The sequence below is a fragment of the Spermophilus citellus genome (assembly GCF_964194105.1).
Source record: "Spermophilus citellus genome assembly, chromosome: 18".
NCBI classification, from domain to species: Eukaryota; Metazoa; Chordata; class Mammalia; order Rodentia; family Sciuridae; genus Spermophilus; species Spermophilus citellus.
This window is the reverse complement of record NC_138200.1, coordinates 53227233-53251661: the sequence shown is the minus strand read 5'-3', so window position 1 is coordinate 53251661 and position 24429 is coordinate 53227233. Positions and strand designations below refer to the sequence as shown.

Genomic DNA, 24429 nt, shown 5'->3' with positions numbered 1-24429 from the left:
TATTGATATTCTCGCATGTCAGAACTTTATTCTTCTTAAAGTTTGAATAATATTCCCTGATATGGGTATAACATGCTTTTTCATCTCTCTCTTTTTAAAAAAATTTTGGTAGTCCTAGGGATAAAACCCAGGGGCACTTTACCTCTGAGCTATATACCCACCCCACCCCCCTTTTTTTTTGTGGTGCTTGGGATTGAACCCAGGGCCTTGTGCATATGAGGCAAGCACTCTGCCAACTGAGCATCGCAGTCCCCCCAGCCCTTTTTATTTTTTATTTGAGACAGGGTCTCACTAAGTTGCTGAGGCTGGCCTCTTAGGATCCTTTTCCTTCAATCTCCTGAGTCGCTGGGATTAAAGACATGTGCCACTGTGCCTAGAATAAAATGGTAAATTTTATGTTATGGATATTTTACCACTCACAAAAGGGGTAGAAGCCTGACATAGGCGTGTAAAATATACAATCTTTTGGAAAAAAGTCTGTCAATATATACTGAACTTAAGTATATGCATTTACGAAGATTTAATAATTCTACTCTGAGGTATAGACCTCACAAAATACATGTACCAAAAGCATTCAATGTTTATTGAAGCACTATTCATAACAGCTAAAAACTGTAAACAGTAAATATTCATCAAGGTAGGATGGAGAGAAACACTGTGGTATAATTACATATTGAAATGAATCAACTACAAGGACACCCAACAACATGGGTGACTCTAACATTGTTGAATAATAGAAACCAGACACATGCAAGGACACATGTATTGTCCGGGAAGAAAGGAATATCATTTCTTCTCAATCCTGAGGCCCCCAGTCAAGATAGACCCCTGAAACAAAAAAGACAGATTTAACAACAACTACAAAAACAAAAGTTTATTAATGTGTGCGGTGCATAATACATGGGCAAAACCTCAGGGAAAGGTAGTTCAAAGCAGTGGTTTAGAACTCTGGTTTACACAGCACCAGCAACAAAAAACAATAAATTTTAGAGATGACAAGACAAAGGAAAGCAGTTCCAAGCTTCCAGAGGGAGGAAACTGTGGGATGGTAAATACATGAGAGTAAACTAATGGAGCGAGATTTGCAGATTCCTCTGGAACAGTCTCTGAGCTGATAAGAGTTGACTCCAGTAAAGGAGAATTTACATCTTGTCACTAGGTAGAAAGCTGGGGTGGGGTGGGGGGCATAGAAAGAGCTCTTCCTTCAGTTTGCTGCTTCTTAATATTTATGTCAAAGATGCATATTTTGGGGTGCAACATTCTGGTATTCATTAGCATATTTCTATCCACATAAAGCTCAAAAATAGGCAAAATTTATCTAGGTAAAAGAAGAAAAGACACTGCCCACTCTTGGAGAGGGGTTGTGATTGGAGCTGACAGAGAGGCCTAAGGACCATTAAGAGCTTCCTTCTGCTCCTCAGAGCTCAGAGCCAGCCCCCAGAGCCCAAGAACTCACACATATAGGGTCCTCTGAGGGAAGGCTGGAATGTGCCCATGAGAAAGAGATGATTGCTTAGAGACCAGCTCTGACTCCTTGACGACATCCTCAGTGAGGAGTCCTAGGTTGTGACATGCTTGGCCAGTGGGAAGAAGGGAAAAGGGGATCTAGTTCTGATTCTGCTTCAGAGAGTCCCAGGAGCCATGAGATCCCCAGTGCAGTCATGTCTGTACCTTGAGCACACAGCTCTATAGTCTCATCTGAGGAATCTTATTTGGCCTTAAATCTAGAATTGCCAGAAATAGTAAGTGACAAAGGTTAACCCACCTTAAATACAGGAAAAAAAATATCTAAGGGGCCATGAACTTATCCAGTTATGCAAAGTGATACTAATGGTAGCATTCTGAAATTACATATGCTGTAAAGTAAAATCAAAGCAGAATGCAGAACTACATATATAATATGTGTTAACTACGCACAGAAAAAAGACTGGAGGAAAATGAACCGTCCCAATGATTACAACTTATTTTTAAGTCCAGCATCCTAACTGCTTGACTGTGACTATCTGCTAAATTATATTTCTTAATTGTTATTTAGGCCCAAGTTTTCTCTTATCATAAACTCTTGTGATCTCCACCTCCCACATTCACATGTTGAAGTCCTAACCCCCAGTACCTTACAGCATGACTATATTTGAAGAACAGGTCTTTCTCCCCACTCCTGGTACGAGGGAATTGAACAAATGCAGGGTGCTCTACCAGTGAGCTACATCTCCAGGCCTTTTTATTTTGAGACAGTATCTCACTAATTTGCCAAGCTGGCCACAAACTTAAGATCCTCTTGCCTTTAGTCTCCTTAGCAGCTAGAATTCCAGGCATGTACCATCGTGCCTGATTGAAAATAGATAGGGTTTTAAAAGAGGTAATTAAGTTAAAGTGAGATCTTTAGAGTGGGCCCTAATCTAACATGACTGGTGTCCTTAGGAGAGGAAACTTGGACATGGACAGTACAAGGGAAAGACCAAGTCAAAACACAGAAAGTTGCCATATTCAAACTAAGGAGGGGCCTCAAAAGAAACCAACCTTCCCTTGATTTTGGACTCCAAAATTGTGAGACATACATTTCTGTTTAAGCAGCTCACCCATGGAACTTTGTTATGGCAGCCCTAACAAACATGCTGCAGACTCAAGAGTCAGGAATCCCTCCTCTCATGAATCACTACCAACAGCTAACGCACACACCTATGAAGGAAAATATATACTGCAAACATACATATATACTGAAAAATACATATAAAAGGTGTATGTATGCATGAAAGGTATATGTATACATGTGTATATGTATGCGTGAAAGGTATATGTATATATGTGTGTAAAAATGTATGAATTATATATGTTTATACATATATACACAAAGACACACACACATACATATAATTTCTTTTGTACTGGTGATTAAACCCAGTGTCCCTTTACCACTGAGCTATATCCCAGGTCCTTTTTAATTTGAGACAGGCTCTCACTAAGTTGCTGAGGTTGACCTCAAACTGAGATTGCAGGCATGCGCCACCCACCATGCCCATCTATGATTCTGTGTGTGTGTGTGTGTGTTTGTGTGTGCATGTGTGTGTGAGTTACTAGGTATTGAACACAGAGCACCCAATCACAGAGTTACACTTCCAAACCTCTTTTTTTATATTTATTTTTTAGTTATAGGTGGACACAATATCTTTATTTTATTTTTATGTGGTACTAAGGATCAAACTCTGTGCCTCATGCACGCTCAGCAAGAACTCTACCTCTGAGATACAATCCCAGCTCTTTTTTTGAGATAGGGTCTAAGTTGTCGGCCTCAAACTTGTGATCTTCCCGCCTCAGCCTTCCAAGTCATGAGATTACAGGCGTGTGCCACCATGCCCAACTATGAGGAATATTTGAACATCCATTTTCCAGATTAGGAAACTGAGAGGCTAAACAAGTTCATTAAAGTTACAAAGCTAGGCAATGAAACCTGAGTCATTTCCTTAACCACCATGGTTATACCGTCTTCCTGGTGTGTCTGAGAGAGTTGAATCTCCCCTTCATTTCCCATCATTTGTTCCCATTCTCTGTTTATGTCTTTTTGTTTTGTTTTGGTACTGGAGATGGAACCAGGTGTTCTTAACCACTGCGCCACATTTCTACCCCCTTTTTTACATTTTATTTAGAGATAGGTTCTCACTAAGTTGCTTAGGGACTTGGTAAATGCTGAGGCTAGCTTTGAACTTGTGATCCTCCTACCTCAGCCTCCTGAGCTGCTGGGATTACAGGTATGTCCCACCAAGCCTGGCTAACAGATTGTCTTTTAGATGCCACGTAAGGCAGTGTGATATCTGGGAAAAAAAGCACTAAACTTGGAGTTATTGATAATACTTCCTTGTAGGGTTGTCAGAATAAGCATAAAGGACTGAATTGGGGTGACTATATATAAACAGCATTTTGGAAGGGTCTCCTGTTCATGACTCATAGAGACAGGGACCTCCCCAGTCTTATGCAGGTACTGAACTTTTTGCGTGAACCTGGGTAAGGTACTTGAATTCTCTGGGTTCCAGAATCAATTGTTTGCTGAAGCTTTGAGACTGAGATCTGCTTTTCCTTGTCTTGAAAGAAAGAAAAACATGTTATTAAAAAGTTATTGTTGGGGGCTGGGATTGTGGCTCAGAGGTAGAGCACTTGCCTAGTACGTGCCAGGCACTGGGTTCGGTCCTCAGCACCACATAAAAATAAATAAATAAAATAAAGGTATTGTGTCCATCTACAACTAAAAAAATATTTTAGAAAAATTATTGAGAGGGCTGGGGATGTAGCTCAGGTGGTAAAGTGCTTGCCGCACATGCACAGGACCCTAAATTCAATCCCCAGCCTGGGGGGCGGGGGGGTAGTATTGAGAGCCGGGTGTGGTGGTGCACGTCTGTAATCCCAGTGACGGAGACAGGAGGAACGTGAGTTCAAAGCCAGCCTCAGCAATGGCGAGGCACTAACCAACTCAATGAGACCCTGTTTCTAAATAAAATACAAAATAGGGCTGGGGAGGTGGCTCAGTAGTCAAATGCCCCTTAGTTTAATCCCCAGTCCACCCCCCCCCCAAAAAAAAGTTATTGAGGGCTGGGGATATAGCTCAGTTAGTAGAGTGCTTGCCTCACATGCACAAGGCTCTGGGTTCAATCCCCAGCACCACACACACACACAAGTTATTGAAAGTATGTAGTAGGAACACACACATTTTCTTCTTGATGTAATAAAAAGATTAAAAGAAATAAAGGGAACACCTAAATTCAGTAAGTGATTTGGTGTTACTTAAAGCTGTGCTAAGAAACAGTGTAAACTCTGGGCAGGTGGCACATTCATTTGATCCCAGGGACTCAGGAGTCTGAGGCGGGAGGATCATAAATTCAAGGCCAGTCTCAGCAATTTAGCAAGGTCTTCAGTAACTCAGTGAGATCCTGTCTCAAAATGAAAAAATATAAACAAAACAACAATGAAATCATGTAAAAAGTACCTCAAAAATCTGCTAGGGAGTCTAAAACTCCCATGCTTTTAGGCATGTAATAAATTTTATGTGTTCTTTTCCCTAGATTTAAACAAAAAAAAAAAAAGCAAACAAAACAAACAACTGTTAGTTTAGAGCATTGACATGTTGATGTGGACCTTTTTTCCCCTTGAAGTACTGGGGATTGAAACCAGCACCTTGCACAGGCTACATTCTACCCCTGAGCTCCACCCAGCCCTTTTTATTTCATTCTGATACAAGGTCTCATTAAGTCACCCAGGCAGGCCTCAAACTTGCAATCTTCCTGCCTCAGCCTTCCAAGTGGCTGAGATTAACTTATTAGAAACTTATATTCTCACATTTGGAAGATGGAAATAAGATTTCATAAAGTTATTATTAGTATCATACAAGAGGAAACCTAAAAACATGAATTTGCAAACCCCAGAACCTTATATAGTATCATCTACCACTATCAAGCAAGGTTCCCTAGAGCTCTGAGGCAAGTAGTTCCCATGTACCTATAACATTCTTTTGGTTACCAGGGATATATTAGGAACAATATATCCTTAAGTATCTAAATTCTTAAAAGATACTGCAAAATCACTTCTCCACAGGTTTCTATCACACTAATCAACAATGCAGCTATAGTAATAGCAAAATTCCAGAGGAAACCTAAATGCTTATCAATAAGAACTGTTTAACTTGTGTTATATCATCTATGCAGTGAAATACTAAGCAGTCATTTTTTAAGAATGCTACAAAAGATGAGGTAGTTCTTATTCCCTATCTACATGAAAAGATCTCTATGACATACTGGTATTTTTTTTAAAAGGTGTAGATTATATGCCTGTAATCCCAATGATTTGGGAGGCTGAAGCAGGAGGATTATATGTTTGAGACCAACCTCAGCAACTTAATGAGGCCCTAAGCAACTTAACAAGACCCCGTCTCAAAAAATAAAGTGGGCTTGGGATATGGCTCAGTGGCTAAGTGCCCCTGAATTCAATCCCTGGTACACACACACACACACAAAAAGTGTAAAGGTGTAGAGTAATGTATTCTGTGCTAATATGTTAACATTTGCTTTTTTTTTTTTTTTTTTTTTTTTTTTTTTTTGGCGGTGCTGGGGATTGAACCAGGGCCTTGTGCATGCAAGGCAAGCGCTCTACCAACTGAGCTATATCCCTAACTCCCAAGATTTGCATTTTAAAACAGCATCTGAAAAATACCTCTGAAAGGCAACCCAAGAAACTGGACTTATGAGTGGGTAAACCAAGGTGACAAACAGGGATGAGATCTTTTACCATACACCTTTTCAAATATGACCCTTGTTGACTGCATTAGTTATTCAAACACTGATAATAAATTAAGTCACTTTTCCTATTTTTAAAGCAGCCCTTTTCCTAAGAGAAGGTCTTTAGTCAGCAGAAGACTAGCCAGATGATTCTGTCAGCTCTCATGAACTCTCCAATCCTCTCCTATTGAGTTACCCCACAGGAGGCTAATGACTCCCCTATTACTCAGAAGTCCTAAACCCCAAAACTCTAAAAGCTGCAATTTCTTCAAGATGCCGGTAACCTAGAAATCCTCTTCCTGCTGTCTATAAAATCTACCTCCCAGGAGTGTAAAATACATCCTGTTGCCTTATTTCTTGGCACATTTCCACTATTATATGGTTCCAAGCATCTGTAGCACAGTATCTGGGCTTCCATCTCTTCTTGGAGGGGGGCGATGCCAACATGAAGGAGAATCCAGTAGTCATGTACTATGATTGCCATGCCTCCCACACAGGCCGTGTAGTCCAGGCACACTGGGGGCCTGGTTCTATCAGCTTTAACCTCTTTTGATTAGACGCAGAACACAACCAAAGGGCATCAGTCCAGGCAGGCAAAAACAAGTTTCAAACACCCACTCTGCCCAAGACACCCAGCTAAGTGTTTTCCTGCCTAAATCCTTATGAAATAACATGCAAAGTAGATATTACTGTTCTTAACCTGACAACTCCGGAAACAAGAAGCTGCCAGGGGTTGAACAACCTCAGGAAGCAGCTTCAGACAAGCAAAGTATATAAGTCCCCACAGCTGGGAGGCTGCAGGAATAGGCTTCAAATCTGAAGGCAGGGACCTGGATTCAATAGACTCAGGTTCCAATCCATACAATGCTACTCACCTGCTATATACTTGGTCAAATTGTGGGAGCTTGTGGAAGCTGAAAAATAGGAATAATAATACACAGCCCATAAGGTTACTGGGATAACAAGACAGTTGTTTGCCTAGCATTAAGAACTGTGCCTGGCCTGGAGTAAGCTGCCAACAAAAGGTACCATTAGTTTATGCACAATTAACTTTGGTTTCTGACTCCAAGTCCTGGCCTCTTTCTATACCACAGAGAAACTCTCCCAACCTGGGAAGGAATTAGCTACAGTTCTATGCTTTGCCTGATGGATGAAGCACCAAAGGGAGAGGCAGATACTTAGGACCAAACAATACAGCAGGGAGCCTGCTCAGTCTGCATCTAGAGAGGCTGCTCTGTGGTTTACTGGGGGAGGCAGAAGATGGCGATCTCATAGACAAGCTGACCCTTTCTAAAGAAACTTGCTGGGGCACCTGTGGGAACTTCAGAGTCGATCTGGTGGACAGATAAGCCCTGGGGCAGAGCATGACAGCTTCTTCCTAGATGCTTCCTGGCATCACGGGCTTTGTATCACTTTCAAAATGAAACTGATCCGAAACCAGGTCTCATCATCATCACTCATCCTTCTCCGCCTCATCTCCTAACAGCTAGTGAGGTCAGCTGATTCCTGTTCCCGACTGCAGCTTTGCAAGGCCACACATCTCGGCCAAGTCATGGGGGCATGAACAGGCTTGTGGCAAACTCTTTCTGAGGTGAGTTGATGGCCGCTGATGAGCACGTGGGCAACAGTTCAGACTTCAAGTCTGGAAAACAAAGGCCTAAACAGCTCTAACTTCACACCCACATGGGCCCTCAGACAAAGTCCTTTACTGCCTTAGTCTGTTTCCCTCACAGGGATTCTGAATCATCAAGTCAGTGAACCTGAGGAAGAGGTATCTGCTTTACCAATATAAACTGACAACTTTAGCATTGAGCAGAAAGAATATTGGTGGGAACCAGAGGAAAGGTAAGTCAGGAATGACCAATTCTGCTTCTAGAGAAATTAACTAATAAAAATCAGAGCTCTGTGTATCTGTACTATAAAGAAGACATCCAGTAGAACCAGGAGTCCCTAACCTAGGCTCAAAGCTCCTCTCCAAAGACCATCTTGTCAAGGCTAGCCTCAGGTCCCCAAACTGGATGCCACTATAAAACTAGGGCCAGGGCTGGGGTTGTGGCTCAGTGGTAGAGCACTCGCCTAGCACGTGCGAGGCCCTGGGTTCGATCCTCAGCACCACATAAATATAAACGAATAACAGTATTGTGTGCAACTACGACTACAAAAAAAAAAAAAAAAAAAAAAAAACTAGGGCCAGAAGAGTCCAGTCTCTGGGGTATTAAACTTGTTAAAAAATAAGGTTTTTCTAAATATGGATTTGTAAGAACTGATGAATACTGGACTGAAGACTCATTCTCTTATGTTCTATGTCTGTTTTTAGGTTGGAATTTCCTGCATACCTCCAAACTTTCAAAGAAACTCCTTGAAGTCAGAAATTTGTCTTCTTGGGGCTGGGGATAAAGCTCAGGTTGGTAAAGTACTTGCCTCACATGCATAAGACTCTTGGTTCAATCCCCAGCACCGACAATAAATAAATAAATAAATAAAATAAAGAAAGAAATCTGTCTTCTTAGCCACAACATTAAGATGCTATATAGTTCCAATGTCCAACCCTATTAAATGTTCTGTCAAAATAAAACAATCTATCTTTTGGGGGATAAGATGTCCATCAAGTGGACAGTCTTGGTCAGTTTTCCTGTTGACCCCTGGGCACTTTGACTAGAAGAAAAAAGTGACATCAGCTCGATCACATTGTGGTCAAGGGCAATTTGGAAACTGGGAGGAGAAATTGCCTAGGAAATCTCTATTCTAGCTTGGTTTAGAGACATATCTAGGTCATAAAGCAAAGAGACTTTTCCTTATAGCTATTACTACCTTCTGTTAACGAACTGGTGTAAGAAAGTACAGAGGGAAAGTATATGGAATTGACTTGAAAGAAGATTTCAGCTGGGCTGGTGGCACACGCCTGTAATCCCAGTGGCCCAGGAGGATGGGGCAGGAGGATCACAGGTTCAAAGCCAGCCTTGGCAACTTAACAAGGCCCTAAGCAACTCAGCAAGGCCTCGTCTCTAAATAAAATACAAAAAAGGGCTGAAGATGTGGCTCAGTAATTAAGTGCCCCTGGGTTCAGTCCCCAGTACAAAAAACAAACCCAAGAAACAAAAAAAAAAAAAAACAAAAAAAATCCAAAATACCCAAAATGATGACTCTGGCATTTTCTAGTAAAACTATATATAGGGAAAGTTCACTTACTAAGAAATACTTATTAAAAGGTCAAGTGCTATGGAATAGTTGGGAACCACCCGCTGCTATACATTGCCAGGAGCAGGGAAGAATGCAAATTGGCACTCTTTTGGCAATCAAGAAGCCGTAAATAAACCCTCTGATGCAGACATTGTGCCTGAAGTCATCCCAGATGGGACAAAACCATACCTGAAAGATCTTCATGACTATTACTTAACTGGAAGACAAAAGTCTCAATAACCTTTCAACAGAATACTGAATCATGCCATGTTGCAGGCATTCAAATGTGTAATCTACGGCTTTAAATGTTGTAAAAGAAAACCTACCCAGGGAAAAAAATGCTCTGTAGAGGGGGGGTGAAAAACAGGTCATAAAACAGCCATTTATAGGTTGAGTCTGACAATTATAAAATATTAATATTTTCATATTTGTACAAATGAGAAATAGGACTAAGTCCTGGTACCAGAAAAGCAGATTGGCTCTCCCCTATCACCAAGCATCTTCTAGGCAAAGATGACAGCCGGTGAGCAGGACCAGATTTTGCTCATCTTCCAGTTTTTCCGCAATCAACACATATGTGATTTGCAATCAGTATTTTATGTGATCCTCCCTCCCCTCTAGAATAATCATGTGGCAACCCACACAATTTGTTGAAAAGGGAGAAAGAAGTTCTTTCTAGAGTTTTTATTCTCTGCTGAGAGCTCTCTGGAAGAGCTCAGTTTCCTCCTTACCCTCAGGAGGCTGGTCCTCCCCTTTAATCCCCAGAGATAAACCAAGGACAGGCCACACTCCACAGCACTCTTTGGAACACAGCTGATTTGTTAAAGCTCAACATGAGGTTTGTTATCTGCCCCTCCCTGCCTCCCATCCTGATCAGAGAGATCCTAGTGATCAACCTGGGACAGCAGCATTGGCAATTAAAGGTTTAGTGGGTTAAAATATTGCACATTACCCCTGCAGCCTTGGGCAGGTCATTTAACTTTCAACTGTTTAACAGTAAGCACTTTATCAATAAATGTAAGCCCTCCTTAATGCCCAGTCTTTCCTCCTCCTCCTTTTCTTTCTTTCTTTCTTTCTTTCTTTCTTTTTTTGGTACCAGGGATTAAACCTAGGAACCTAGGGGCATGAGCCACATCCCTAGCCTTTTTTTTTTTTTTTTTTGAGACAGGGGCTTACTGAGTTGCTAAGGACTTTGCTAAGTTGCTGAGGCTGGCCTTGAACTTGCAATCCTTCTGCCTCAACCTTCAGAGTTTGGATTCCAGGTGTCTATCCCCATGTATGGCAATGTTCAGTCTCTAAAATAGGAATATACGTACCCAGGGGCTGGTTATAGCCCAAGATGTGCTGAGATGAAGTATTAAAAATGAAGATTAAAAATCAGGGCTGGGCCTGTGGTACACACCTGTAATCTCAATAGCTCAGAAGTCTAAGGCAAGAGGATTGCAAGTTCAAAGCCAGCCTCAGCAATTTAGTGAGGCCCTAAGCAACTTAGGCAGACTCTGTCTCAAAAGATAAAAAGGGCTGGGGATCATTCTGCTCTCATATTAAAAAAAAAAAAAAAAAGGCTGGGGATGTGGCTCAGTGGTTAAGCAACCCTTGGTTCATTCCTAGTACCAAAAGAAAGAAAAAGAAAAGAAAAACCACCTAGTGATTTAAAAAGCAAAACAGGTACATCCCCAGACCCCAATTTATTCCTTTCTGTACAGTGAGCTCTTCACAATGACTTACTGCTGTCACAGAGCAATGATTCACAAACATAGCTGACAGAATCATCTGGTGAATTTCTAAAAAATCCATATTCCCTGCTTCCAGCCTACCTGTCATGTGTACTGCATCAGTTTCTGGAGGTTGGTTTTGTGAAGGCAATTTGTTTGTTTTAAGTTCTTGATTCTTCCATTTATTTTTCATAGGTAAATTGGTATGGCTCTTTGATGGCACTTTAAATTATGTAAATATCAAAATTTCAAATGTCCAGATCTTTCCTCTGACCAACACATATTTCTGTCTGTTCAATATCTCCCTTTGGATGCTTTAAAGGTCTCTTGAAATCAATATGTCAAAAACCAAATTCTTGAACTTTTTTAACCTTAGCCCAAATATGATCTTTTTCTAGCGTCTCCCCCACCCTCCAACAGTATATCATACACTCAGCTGCTCAAGCCTAAAATCTGGGCATCAGAAGCAGCCCAGAGTTGGAGTCAGAGTGTCTGGGCTCAAATTTCAGTTTCACATTGACTTGGGACAAGTTTGATGATCTTTCTGGAACTATTTTCACAGCAATGAAGTGTTAATGATGATGATAATAGCTATCTTAGTTAAATAAGTTAGTACTTAGCACAGTGCCTGGCATTTGGTTAGCGACCATTTCTCCCTTACATTTCCTCTTACCAGTCAATCACCAAGACTTAGGCTTTTCTACTTCTATCCCCATATGACATCATCACTAGTCTAAATAGATGCAAAAATCTCCATTTAGAAAGGATTTTTTTAAAAAATGCATTAGTACAGTACATTTGAGAAGATGAAATGAGAGTACTTCCTTGTTTGGAACTCACCAATGGGGTGCCATTGTTCTTAGGATAACAACAAAATCTTTAATATACAATTCCAATCTCTAGTTTCTAGCCACATTTCTCCTCCTGCTGATACTCTCTTCTTCCTCTTCCTCTTTCTTTTTCTTTTTTTCTTTCCAAGGGTACTTTAACCACTGAGCTGCAACCCCAATCCTTTTATTTTTTGAGACGGGGTCTCATTAAATTACTGAAGTTGACCTCAAACTTGTGATCCTCCTGCCTCAGCTTCCCAAGTTGCTGAGCCAGCTATCCCCTTCTTAAAGGCACCATGAACACCCAACCACAGAGTTTTTGTGCACACTGTTCCTTGTCTGGAACATTGTCTTCTTGTATTCCCACTAGTTAAATCTTAATATCTCTCAGCTCTAGATTCAAAAGTTACTTTCTCAGGGAAACTTTCCATCTACACTTGCAAAGTAGATCAGTTTTCCCTGTTGAAAACTCTTCTAGCTGTGTGCAACTTTCTCCCGTGGAATTAAGTACAACTTATGGTTATATGTTTATTGATGATTATCTACTTGTCTGTCTCCCCCACAAGTCTGCATAATATGCAAATGTACTGTCAGAATTTGCTTAACACTGTATCCCAACCCCTAGCACAGCACCTGGTCCAAAGTAGCTGTTCAATAAAGTTTGAATGAAAGTCCTTTGATCCTGCAGTTTCACTTCTAGGAATTCAAAAGAAATATGCATACAAAATATTCCAGCTGGAAAAGTACGATTGCTACTGCCATTAACCCCTGACATTGATCTACTGACTATTGCTGTCTCATATACTGATTCATTTAATCCTCACTTCAGCTATATGAGACCCTATTATTATTCCCGTTTTATAGATAAGAAAAACTGAGACACAGGGGTTAAGTATCTTGCCCAAGGATGCATAGCCAGTAAATGGACAGATTCAACCAGTCTCGTGCTCTAGATCCCAGCTCAAGCACTCTATACATTATGTATATTACACACATACATTATAATAGATTTTATGTAAACCCCAACTGTAGACATTTAAAATGGTGCCATATGGGTTGAGGTTGTGGCCGAGTAGTGGTGCACTTGTGTAGCCTGTTTGAGGCACTGGGTTCGATCCTCAACACCACATAAAAAATAAATCAATAAAATGGTGCCATAAATATTAAAGTTTCACATTGTATGGAAAGTTCAAAGAAATGCAAATTCCCCAATTTAAAGAAATTACACAAAGTCACATAATTACAAAGCTGGAGAGACTATTGAATTGTAAGCATCCCCTAGCTTTCCCACCCCCCACACATACATTTCACATATATTCATATGAAAACGTAAGCCTCCAGTCATGAGAGTTATGAATTCTTTGAGGTTTTTAAGAATGTGTCCTTTATATCAATGCAACCGCCTGTACAAGACTGTTTGCTGAAGCAGCAATCGTTGGGATTAAGAAAAAACTCATCAGTCACTGCTGGGGGAAATGAGATCAGAAATGAGTGTCTGCTTTAAGAATGGAAATCACCTTTTATTCAGCAAAACTCTTGCTAACTAGATTTTGAAATCTTAAGAGAAACTTGAGAAGAAAAAAATGCATTTTTGTTCTGTCTAAATGCCATGTTTTCAAACCAATATAATAACCTTGGTAGTTTACTTGTAGTAATGCAATTTAAAAAAATTCAAATCTTTTTTGGTGATTTCAAAAGCTTTTGAAACATTATGCAGATAATTAAGTCATAAAACAATGGTTGCTGTGAAAACTAATGATTTTTAATGAAATAGTTACCTTATCTGAAGCTCACAGCACAGTCTGTTTAAGGGCATTGTTCAACCAGAAAAGCTCAATTTATCTGGACGGGGTTAAGATGCACAATTCACTCCATCTTCTTTCTATGACAGTCTTTCCTAATAAGGTAATTCTCAATAGTTGGATTTCTAAAAATCCAAACACTTCCCAATTTTTGTGCTAACTCCTCCCTACCACCACATCTGTAAAAGATAAAAATAGAGGACTGGCCAAATATATAATGGTCCATTCACCATATAGAAGACTGTGGAGTGGTTAAAACCAAGATAGATTTGTATTGCACAGTCTAGAAAGATGCCTGTGACTAAGTTAAAAAAGAAAGTTGTGCCCAGTTGGTAGAGTGCTTGTGTTACATGCATAAGGTCCTGGTTCAATCCTCAGCATCACACACACACACACACAAAGCAAGTTGTACCATGGCATGATGGTGCACACTTACAGCTACTCCAGAGGCTGAGGCAGGAGGATCATAAGTTCAAGGCCAGCCTTTGAAACTCAGCAAGACCCTATCTCAAAATAAAACAAGAAGGGCTAGGGTTGTAACTCAGCGGTAGAATGTCCCCCAACCCCATAACTACCTCTCCGCCCCACCTCCCCAAACAAGTTATAGAATAATATTTGTAAGTAAGACTTAGTCCAATTGCTTTTACAAACCCTGTATGCATACTTAAGTCTTTTTTTTTTTTTTTTAATATTTACTTTTTTAGTTCTCGGCAGACAGAACATCTTTGTTGGTATGTGGTGCTAAGGATCGAACCCGGGCCGCACGCATGCCAGGCGAGCGCGATACCGCTTGAGCCACATCCCCAGCCCAATACTTAAGTCTTTTGCACAGAAAAAGGTCTAGAAGGATTCACATTAAACCTTTAACTGTCCTTGCCCTTAGGGAACAGAATGGGAAAAGAGAAGTGCTGCAGTCTGGCTGGGCACAAATAACCGAGCAGCCACAGAGCGGAGCAGCCACAGAGCCGCCACAAAGCAGCAAGAGCAGCCCTATTCCCGGAGCTGCCCTATTGCGGGAGCAGGGTCCATATACAAGTCAATGCACAGCCTGTTTCAATTTAGCATCATCCAGTCACAGCAATTACATACAGGTTAACACAGTCATCATCTTAATGGCTCGCTGGCATCACCTTTCAACCATTCCCTCTGGGAAAATGCTAGGTGTCATTCCGACTTGACTGTGGCTCTCAACAGAGAAGAACCATTATGTGTTTATTTCCGATTTGTTTCTATGAACATGCAGCAGGATCCAATGATTTCAGCTCAGATTACTGAGATTTGAACCCAAACTCTACTACTCACTCAGTTAGCTGTATGATCTTGTGTAGGGTTTGGATCTCAGTTTCCTCATCTGTAATTCTCTCAAGGGATGTTCAAAACTTAAATGAGCATAATTATATACATACAACATGAATTAAATACATGTATAATGCCGAGAACGATACCTGTCACATAGTAAGTGCCACATATTTTACTGCAAAAGCTTTGTCTTTTCAATGAACATATTTTATGGATTAATTAAAAATTCCAACCAATCAGATCTGCACAAACAATATAAAATAATATATATGGGGGTGGAGTGATAAAAAAAAATAAAAAGCCCCGGGCAATTTTGATCATCAGCTAAACTTGTTATTGACTCAGAAGCCAAAGGCAGGGCTAAGCCAATGGGAATGGGGTTGAGTCCCAGCTGGGGAATTCAGGAGAATTCTGGAAGCAGAAAAAGACCATAAAAGACAAGAAAACAGCAGGTCTGAAGGCCTAGTGGGAAGCACTGGTTGAAGTGACTCCATAGGGAGAGGGCAGGATACAGGCCTGGAGTCCTGTACTGGCTTGCTTGGGGAGAGCCCTCAGTAGCTATTTTACCCCTGCCTGAAGCTATGACAAGATGGGGCTCGCTGGGCAGAGGTAGCTCAGCAAGCTGCCAGCCTTAGCTGTCCTCTACCTGGGCCCACTGGGAGCAGAGCCCCACCTCCTCAGAACTCCAGGGCCTTGGAGGCATTTCCCACACAGGACAGTTAAAGCCTCAAGGCTGGAGGTTGGGACTCACAGTCAATTGCCTCTGGTCACACAGTTTGGGGTTAGAAGCCAGGCCTACAATCAATCCCCTTTTCCTTTACCAGTGCCCAGATGCACACCATAGTCCTGTCCCTGCTGCTGGGTTTGATAAGAGTCTGAAGAATTTCTGAATGGACCAGGTGGGAACCATTTCTCTAGATGGTAGTTCCTGCTTATCTATAGAATGACTGGTCCTTGCCTTGCCACAGTTCTCAAATTTTTGGGGAGGAATCATCCTAGAAAAAAGGGAGAATTTTCCTGTAAACAACAAATTCCAGGGGATGAGAGACTTCCTGAAGCAAATGTGAGACCCACAGGTCTGAACCCTGGGCAAAGTAAACCTACTTTCCCAAGTATTCAATACAGGTTTTCAAGGTTTCTTGGTAATAGAAACATAATTCCAAACTAATCTTAGCTGGTCCTTTTTTTTTTTTTTTTTTTTTTGGTGATGGGGCTTGAACACAAGGCCCGGTGCACGCTGAACACATGCTCTACCACTGATACCAGAGAGCTACACTTGCAGCCCTCTTGCGTAGTCTTAAATCAGCAAAAGTGGGGTTACTGAGATGGAGGAGCAAGAGAAGAGGCTGGAACTGCACCTTCTTAGCTGCAGTCGCTCCACTTAACCCCTAAGTCACCAGAGTCCTGCCAGAAAACAGATCTGTCCTTCCTAGGGCTCTGTATGGCCTCATGAGGGAAGCAGCAGCCCACCATCCCTCCCACCTCCTTTCTGTGTGGCCCTGGCTCTGAGCCCTCTCCTCAGATGTTAGACTGTGACAGACTCAGAGTTGTGAGTTCAAAGATGGCATGGAGAGGGAAAGGCATCTGTCCGCTGGGCTTGCTTCCTGAGGGTCAGGCACTGCCCAAGCACCAGGACCCCAGCTTCCCAAAGTTCAGCAGGACCAGGGCAGCTGCAGCCTGCAGGGATTTCAGTAGCTGGGGGAGTCTGCAGACTACTGACACTCCAGGTAACCCAGAATGGGCGGGGGGGGGGGGGGGCAGAGGTGCAGGATTTGGCTGGGGGAGGGGAGAAAGCAGGACAGAGACCATAGAGCTCCTGGACTCAGAGCCAGGTTTGGGGGTGGGGCGGTGAGGAAAGACAGAAGAGGAACAAACAGAAGCAGAGTCTGCAGAGAGCTGTCAGTGTGAGTGATATGGGGCCTGGTATCTGAACTCTCCCTACTCCCCCCATCCTAAAAGGGAGGCCAGAGCTCACTGGACAGAAGGGCCCCCACCACTCCAGCTTCTGGTGATTAACAGAGGCCTTGGGAGGGAACAGGAATTCAAAGCTCTTGGGTCAGAAGTTAACTATTTCCCATCTTCCTCTAGTTTGGCTGGGGTTCACAATCTTTTTCCTACTCCCACAAAGATTCCCAAATGATTGGTAGCTCACACTTAGGGGGTCAGACCTGGGTTCAAAGCCTGTCTCCACAACTTACTAGGTAGGTGACCATGGCTAAATTACAAAATTACAAGCCAAGGTTTCCAAGTCAGTTAAATGGGGCCAATTCTGCCCACCCCAGGAGGCTTTCAGGAGGATTAAAGGGGCTTATTACATAAAGTACATAGTGTGATTCTGGAATGCAGTAAGCTCTCAATAAATGGTATTTAGGTTGATATTTTGTCAGCCCTTGCAAGCCAGCTCTGCTGCCTGTGCTGGTGATGCTGGGTAACTAAATGAAATGAGCAGGGAAGTCAACAGTCAATTGCATCCTCCAGTCTGCAAACCGTCAAGGGAGAGGATGCTGGAGGTGAGACCCAGTGTCCTGGTTCAGAAGAGACTTTGGGAATACTGGCCTCCATGGGGCTACAACAGGGGCTTCAAATGTCTCTCCTGCCTTTCCCAAGTTTTGCGGTGCTACCTCTGTTGAGGGGTGAGACAATTCAAGCTGCCTCCACACTGTCTGCTGCTCATTGGCTCCCCCCACCTTACGCTCCATGGTTCAGCCAGATTAAATGATTTAAGTTCCTGGAATCTATTCTGCTTGCTGTTCCCGTGCCAGCACGTTCCCAGCCGTCTCTACTGCCCCAGCTCTTCCTCATCTCCAATTCAGACATCACTTCCTATAGGTCTCTCAAAAAACATGTCAGCAACCCTTGCTAGTGGATTTTATACTATTCCCTTTTCATCCCCCATTCAATATCTTTCTCATACACATCACACATGCCAGTAATTATTTTATCTGACTCTCCACAAGCACATAAGTGGAGGATTTTGGACATTTTGTTCACTAATATATACCCAGGACCTAGAACAATACCTGACACTTAATAGGCATTCAATTAAAGAGTTGTTGAATGAAGGATTCATTATTAAAGTTTTCTTGTGGGCTGGGGATGTAGCTCAGTGGTAGAGAGTTTGCCTAGCATGCACAAGGACCTGGGTTCAATGCCCAGAAAAAAACACAACAAAAAGAAAAAGAAAAAAAAAAATTGCCTGAAGAAAACTGTTTCCTCTAATCGGGAGCTCACGGAGACCAAGAGTAGTGAGCCTTGCTTACCTCTGAATACCTAGCACCCAGGAGATATGCAGACACTTGTTGGCTGAATGACCCTTTCAACTTGGCCTTGGATCTCAGACACTTCACTTCTCTATAATAAGGGAGGAGCTGAACTTGACCATACTGGCGAAATGAGTAGGCTGCTGCCCTCCTCCACACTGGCGAGGATTAAAATCTCACCCAGGAAGATGTTTTCACCTAAGAAATTCACGGCCCTTTCCAGATTTCCTTCCTACTTTGGGGTAAAGAAACAAGCATTAGTTTCAGGGCAAATAATGGGAAAATACTCTCCTCCAACACAAAAGAACAAGTAAATAATGAAGACCTGTGTCCTTGAACATAGGACCAGATGAGACACAGGAGTCCAGAAAGGGTGGATGTGGTAAGAAGACTTGTTGGGGCTGGAGAATCCAGAAGAGATCCAGCTACTGCAGGACAGAGAAAAGCTGACATTTCAGGGCAAGACCACAGTGCTGGGATCCTCAGGCAACCCTCATTTAACCCAGCGATTATGCTCCTTGGTGTATACCTAACAGATCCGGGTACATAGTTTCATCAAAAGACGTGTACATTCAGATATAGTGCACACCTGCAATCCCAGTTAGTCAGGAGGCCAAGGCAGAGAGATTGCAAATTCACGGCCAGCCTCAGCAACTTAGCTGTCTAGAGAGAAAAAAAAAAAGGCTGGGGTTATAGCTCAGTGGTAGAGTGCCTGCCTAGCATAGGTAAGGATCTGGGTTTGATTCCCAGCACCACCAACAATAAATAAGAGAAAAAAATTGATGGAGTGCTGGGGCTATAGCTCAGTGGTAGAGCACTCGCCTAGCAGGTGTGAGGCACTGGGTTTGGTCCTCAGCACCACATAAAAATAAATAAATAAAATTTTAAAAAGGTATTATGTCCATCTTCAACTAAAAAAAAACTTTTTAAAAAAAGTTGATGGAGCACTATTAGTAATAGTCAAAAACATTACTCCCATGTCCATCAACAGAACACACACATGGTCAAATAGTAGGATACTACTGAACAGTGAGAAGCAACTACAACTGTACCCAGAATTATGCAGGAATCTCACAATATGTAGTGAAAGAAGCCAGATCCAAGAGAATATAATGTATGATTCTTACGTAAAATTCAAATACAGGCAAATTAATCTATGGTATTTGAAGTGGGTGTGGTGGCACAGCCCTATAATGCCAGCAACTTGGGAGGCTTAAGTTAGGAGGATTCCAAGTTTAAGGCCGGTCTCAGCCACTTAGTGAGACCCCATCTCAAATTTTTAAAAAAGGACTGGGGGCATAGTCAATGGTAGCACTCCTTGGTTCAGTCTCTAGTACCTACGTCCTTGCCACACACACACAAAAGGAAGAATGGTGGCTAGCTGGAGGGAAGGGGGATCTGAGAGACTGGCAATGCTGTTTTGTGTCCTTCTCTCCCTCTCTTCCTGTCATCCTCAAAATGCTTTGCAGAGCGATAGTTTGCAGCCTCAGGAACTCCTTGCTCATTATGAACAATGCCTTCCTTACGAAGCAGGAAGGAGAGGACACCTGCACGGTAGCCTAGGAACAGAGTGCCATGTGAGGAGGCTGAAGGGAGACTAGAGGTTTGAGACCTGCTCCCCAGGCACAACTGATGGCGATGTAGCACGGTGTCTTCCACAATTAACCCTACTCTGCTGCAGAGCCAGGAAGGCAGCCAGCTGGGCTCAAAGGCCCAGTTCCCCAACCTTCATTCCTCAGAGAATGTGGAAGCAGCCAACCAGGATTTAAAACCTGTCCTTACTGCCGATTGCTCCAGTGACCCCATTTCACAGCTAAGGGGAAGTTATCACCACCTGCTTTTCAAGATAGCCATAAACACAGAAAATAACTAACATTAGACTGTAAGTTCCCCAAGAGCAAGGGCTTTGTTTGGTTCATTGCTTTAGACACAGTTCTAGAAGAGTGCCTGTAATCACAGAGGCTAAATAAATGTTTATTGAAAGAATGAAAACGGCAGAGCCCAGAGTAGGGGCTCCGAACTGAAAAGCAATTTTATACCAAACACTAAAATAATCACCTTCAAATTAACTTATGTTCAGGTTCATTATTGAACTCTGACATTCCCTATGGTTAGGTTTCCATCATACCCAAAGGCTGACTGAGGATTCATTGAACCTGCTGAGGGGTCACGCTGATGTCCTGGATCACTATGTCATTAAGCTACTTCTCTCAATAGCTCACGGTTAAGGATGGAGAGATCACCATAGGTCCCTCACTCCTAATCACTACCTGAATCCCAGGCAAGTTCCCACCTCCCACCTCTCTGTCTTTGCTTCCAGACCACACCTGAAGAACTGTGGAACCTAGACTTGTAGGGGTCACGGTACGGGAACATTCCTGCTCTATTTCTCCAGATTAATCTCTTACTCTTGGTCTAGTCATGCCCCCACACTGGGATCCTCAGAGACTGTATCCAAGCCAGCTCCCTCTACAGATATGTTTTTGGAAAACCCTATAACAGAAAGGAATAAATGTCTAGGGGTTATTATTGGTGGCTGTGGGACTCAGGGTTCCAGCATTCCACTTCTTTCCATCCACTTCCTACTTTCTAGTATTAAAAAAAAAAAAAGCCAGGAACTCAGGAATCAGAAACTTTCATTTAAATCCCCGCTGGTCCCCACAACAATGACTTTGGTGAAACCACAACCAGTTAGATTTCTTCTGTAAAATGGGCTGAGCTTCATAAGATCATCATGATTTGTGCAAATACCTCCTGGGCATCCTATTAAGTACCATGTCCTAGACACATACCAAGAGGTAAAAGCCATGCCTGGGAGCCTCCAAAAAATCTATGAGCTGTTCAGCCTGGAGAACTGAATCCATCATATGTGCCTCTGTTTCCCCACCTTTAAAACCTCTTCAGGGCTGGGCTTCAGAGTTTCTGAAGTTCCAACTCTGAGATTAAGAGCTCAAGTTACTTAATATTTACCTTTCCTGCTTCAAGAGAATGTTAGGAGGATAAAGCAAGCTCAGAGTTGTAGAAGGACTTTGAAGGGGAAGAAACACATGCAAACAAGGCATTAATTATATCAGATAATTTCTTTGAGCTCAACTTCATAGACACCCGTAATATTCATAACCTAGGGGCAAACAACAGGGGCAACTGTTTCTTAGCAATATGAAAACTGTTGTCAGCTTGGCCAATCTTGAGAGTTTGTATGTGCCTGCAGGATAACCCTTTCAACTGGCTGAATTCAGACTAGAATGCCTGTTTTAAGAGTACGGCAGTGGGATGGGTGTATTGGTCACTGAAGACCATGGGGAGAAATACCCATAGTTTTTGTTGAGGACTCTCTATTTGAGTTTAAATTTTTAATTGTATTTACTTTTTAAGAGATGGGAGTCTCACTGGGCACCGGTGGTACATTCCTATAACCCCAGCAACTCAAGAGGTTGAGTGAGGCAGAAGGATTTCGAATTCAAAGCCAGCACCATCAATTTAGTGAGGTCCTAAGTAACTTAGCAAGATCCTGTCTCAAAATAAAATATAAAAAGAGATGGGGATGTAGCTCAGGGTTGAAGTGTCCTGGGTTCAATCCCTGGTACCAAAAAAAAAAAAAAAAAAAAAAAAAAAAAGAGAGATGATAGTTTCATGTTGTCCAGGCTGCCTCTGAACTTGTGGACTTGAGGGATCCTCCTACCTTATCTTCCCAAGTAGGTGGGATTTATAAGTGCACATCACTGCACCTGGCTTGGGAAATGTCAACTTATAGAGGCCAGTTGGGCCCAGAAAGTTGCCTTTAAAGACAATGTGATAGTCCATTTCATAGGAAGCCTGCCCCAAGAACCAGTCATATTAACAGAGAGGCAAGGTGAGCCAAGCGCATTAACCCACGCTTTATTTTTAAACCCAGGTGTGTTCCTGTCACAAGCCCACCATTTTCACAATCATAAACCAGACATCCGAGAAAGCTGAATCTCCTCAAAAGGTTTAGAATGCCTTATGTCACTGGGAAGCACTGGCCAACTCAACCATGAAATGGAAAACTTGATCACTGCTTCCCCCCAGCAACCCCAAGCCTGGTGAAGTGACGGCTAATCTGATATTTCTTGCTTCAGTAAAAAAGATAAGGCACTGACAACACTCAAAACCATAGCCTGCTTTCAGACTAGAGCAGAGAACTTGACAATGGAGGGGCGGGGGAGGGGTGTGGATTTGGCACAGGTCTGGGTAGCAATAAAGCTTCCTCAGGGAGCCGGAATTGGATTTGGGGCCCTGCCCGAGTTAACATTTTTACAGGTTGGCTCAGTTGCAGTTTGTTAGCCAGCCAGTAATAAACTCATGTGCAAGAATTTAAAGTTTATGAGGCATGGCCTCTTAATGTCTCTGCTCGGCTCCCTACAGCCAAGGGTTTGGGAGCCTGGCCGTTAATTGTTTTGTCAACGTGCAGAGTTATTTGGGAAAAGATTTTTTTTCTTTTTTCTTTTCTTTTAAGCCTTTTACAGACTCAAGGACACTCAATCCTCTTTTGCAGAAACAAAGGAGAGCCATTGGTCTCCCAGCACTGACACCCCACATTTAAGCAATGGGCACTTGTACCTAAGTTAAGGAGCACACTGATGAAAGTACTAGGAAAATACGAGGAGCCAGTGGTACTTAATATTTTGAAAGCCAAGTAAAGTATAAATCCCTCCTCAGAGAAATGCACAGGCAAGTTCTCTGGAACTCCACCCAAGAATCCTGGGTTACACCCCTGTTTAAGAACTTGGGTTTGATCCCAGGGAGAAACCCCCATTGTCTTCTCCACTTGGAGGGAAAGAACCTCCCACCAGTTGGCAGCTGCTTGGGTCTCATGACACACTTGTTCTCCGCACCAAAGTGACCCCCCACTCAAGTTTTTGAGGGCAGGAGGAGAATAGTAATAGAAGATCAAAAATGTGCTTTGATCTCTCATCCACTGTCTCCATAGCCCAAGGCCGCTGGCTTGGGACACTACTCTCCTCCTGCACAAGTGATCTAGCATCCCACTACCAAGACTTTGGGGGATGCGGGTATCCTTTGTGCGTGGTAGCTTCAGCCCAGGTGTACCAGGCCGTTTGCAGGCACGCTGGCCCTCCGGGAAGGGCAGGGTTAAGAGTGCATTCCAGCTGCCCGGGAAGAAGGGGGACGGGGGGGGGGGGGGGGAGGGGAGCGCGGAGAAGAGAAACAGACCCCGTCTGTCTGTCGGAGACACAAAGCACGGTTCACAAAGGGGGCCCTAGAGGGGCGAAGGGGGCTGCCCGGGGCACGGCTCATCCCCACACCTGCGCGGGGGTTGGGGAGGAATGTGGACGGCGCATTCCTCTGCTGAGGCCAGTCGGGGAGAGCTTTCCACGTCGGGGCTGGGTGAGGGGGATCAGCCGCTAGGCATCAAGGGGTCAAGGCACGCAGTGGCTGCGGGGCCAGGAGGAGCTGGACGTTAGAGGGCGCTACGCTGTCCAGCCTTTTCCGTTAGACATTTACTCCCATCCCAAACTCCAAATGGCTTTCTGTGTCTTTCCCGATTCTGAGTGGGAGCCAGAAGTCCCCTACTCTACCCTGAACACAACGTGCTAGATCACAACGCAGCGAACCACGTGTGGTTCCCCGCACGGAGTTTCAACAAGAGCAGGATTGGGGGGGGGGGGCGGTGTCTTACCTTTTCTCATCGCCTGGCTGGGCTCTGGCTCCTTGCCTCCTACCTCCAAGGGCACTTCAGACTCCCCGAAGCCCACCCGGCACGGCTCCGAGGCCGCGCACGGCAGCCAGCAAACCTGTGCCTGAAGGCAGAGAGGGGAAAGAGGGAGGCTGGGTCACTGCGTGCTCGGACCTACAGACCCTATTCCGAGGAGTCCTTACCCGGTATCCAGGACTACTTTGGCCCCAAGGAGCCAAGCCCGGCCATCTCCCGACGCCGCAGTGGTGTCCAGACCCCGCCCGCCCTCCAGGGAGCAGTCCCGACTAGGGCGAGGGCAAGGCACAGGAGTACCTGGAGTAGTAGGAAGAGGGACGCAAGAGGCCCACTAAGGAACCCCATGGTTGGAGAGAGAAGGATGAAGAAGCTGCCGCGACAGCAGAACTGT

The 24429-nt window shown here is 43.4% G+C and overlaps 1 protein-coding gene across 1 annotated transcript in view; it reads right to left on the bottom strand.

The window, feature by feature from the left end:
* The window catches only part of CDH3 (cadherin 3), a 46435-nt gene extending 22333 nt beyond the window's left edge, over positions 1–24102 (bottom strand). The window contains exon 1 of the mRNA XM_081274400.1: positions 24006–24102. Within this exon, the coding sequence (XP_081130526.1) occupies positions 24006–24015 (10 nt within the window). The 5' untranslated portion in view covers positions 24016–24102. The remainder of the gene's footprint in view (positions 1–24005) is intronic.
* Positions 24103–24429: the final 327 nt, after the last annotated feature.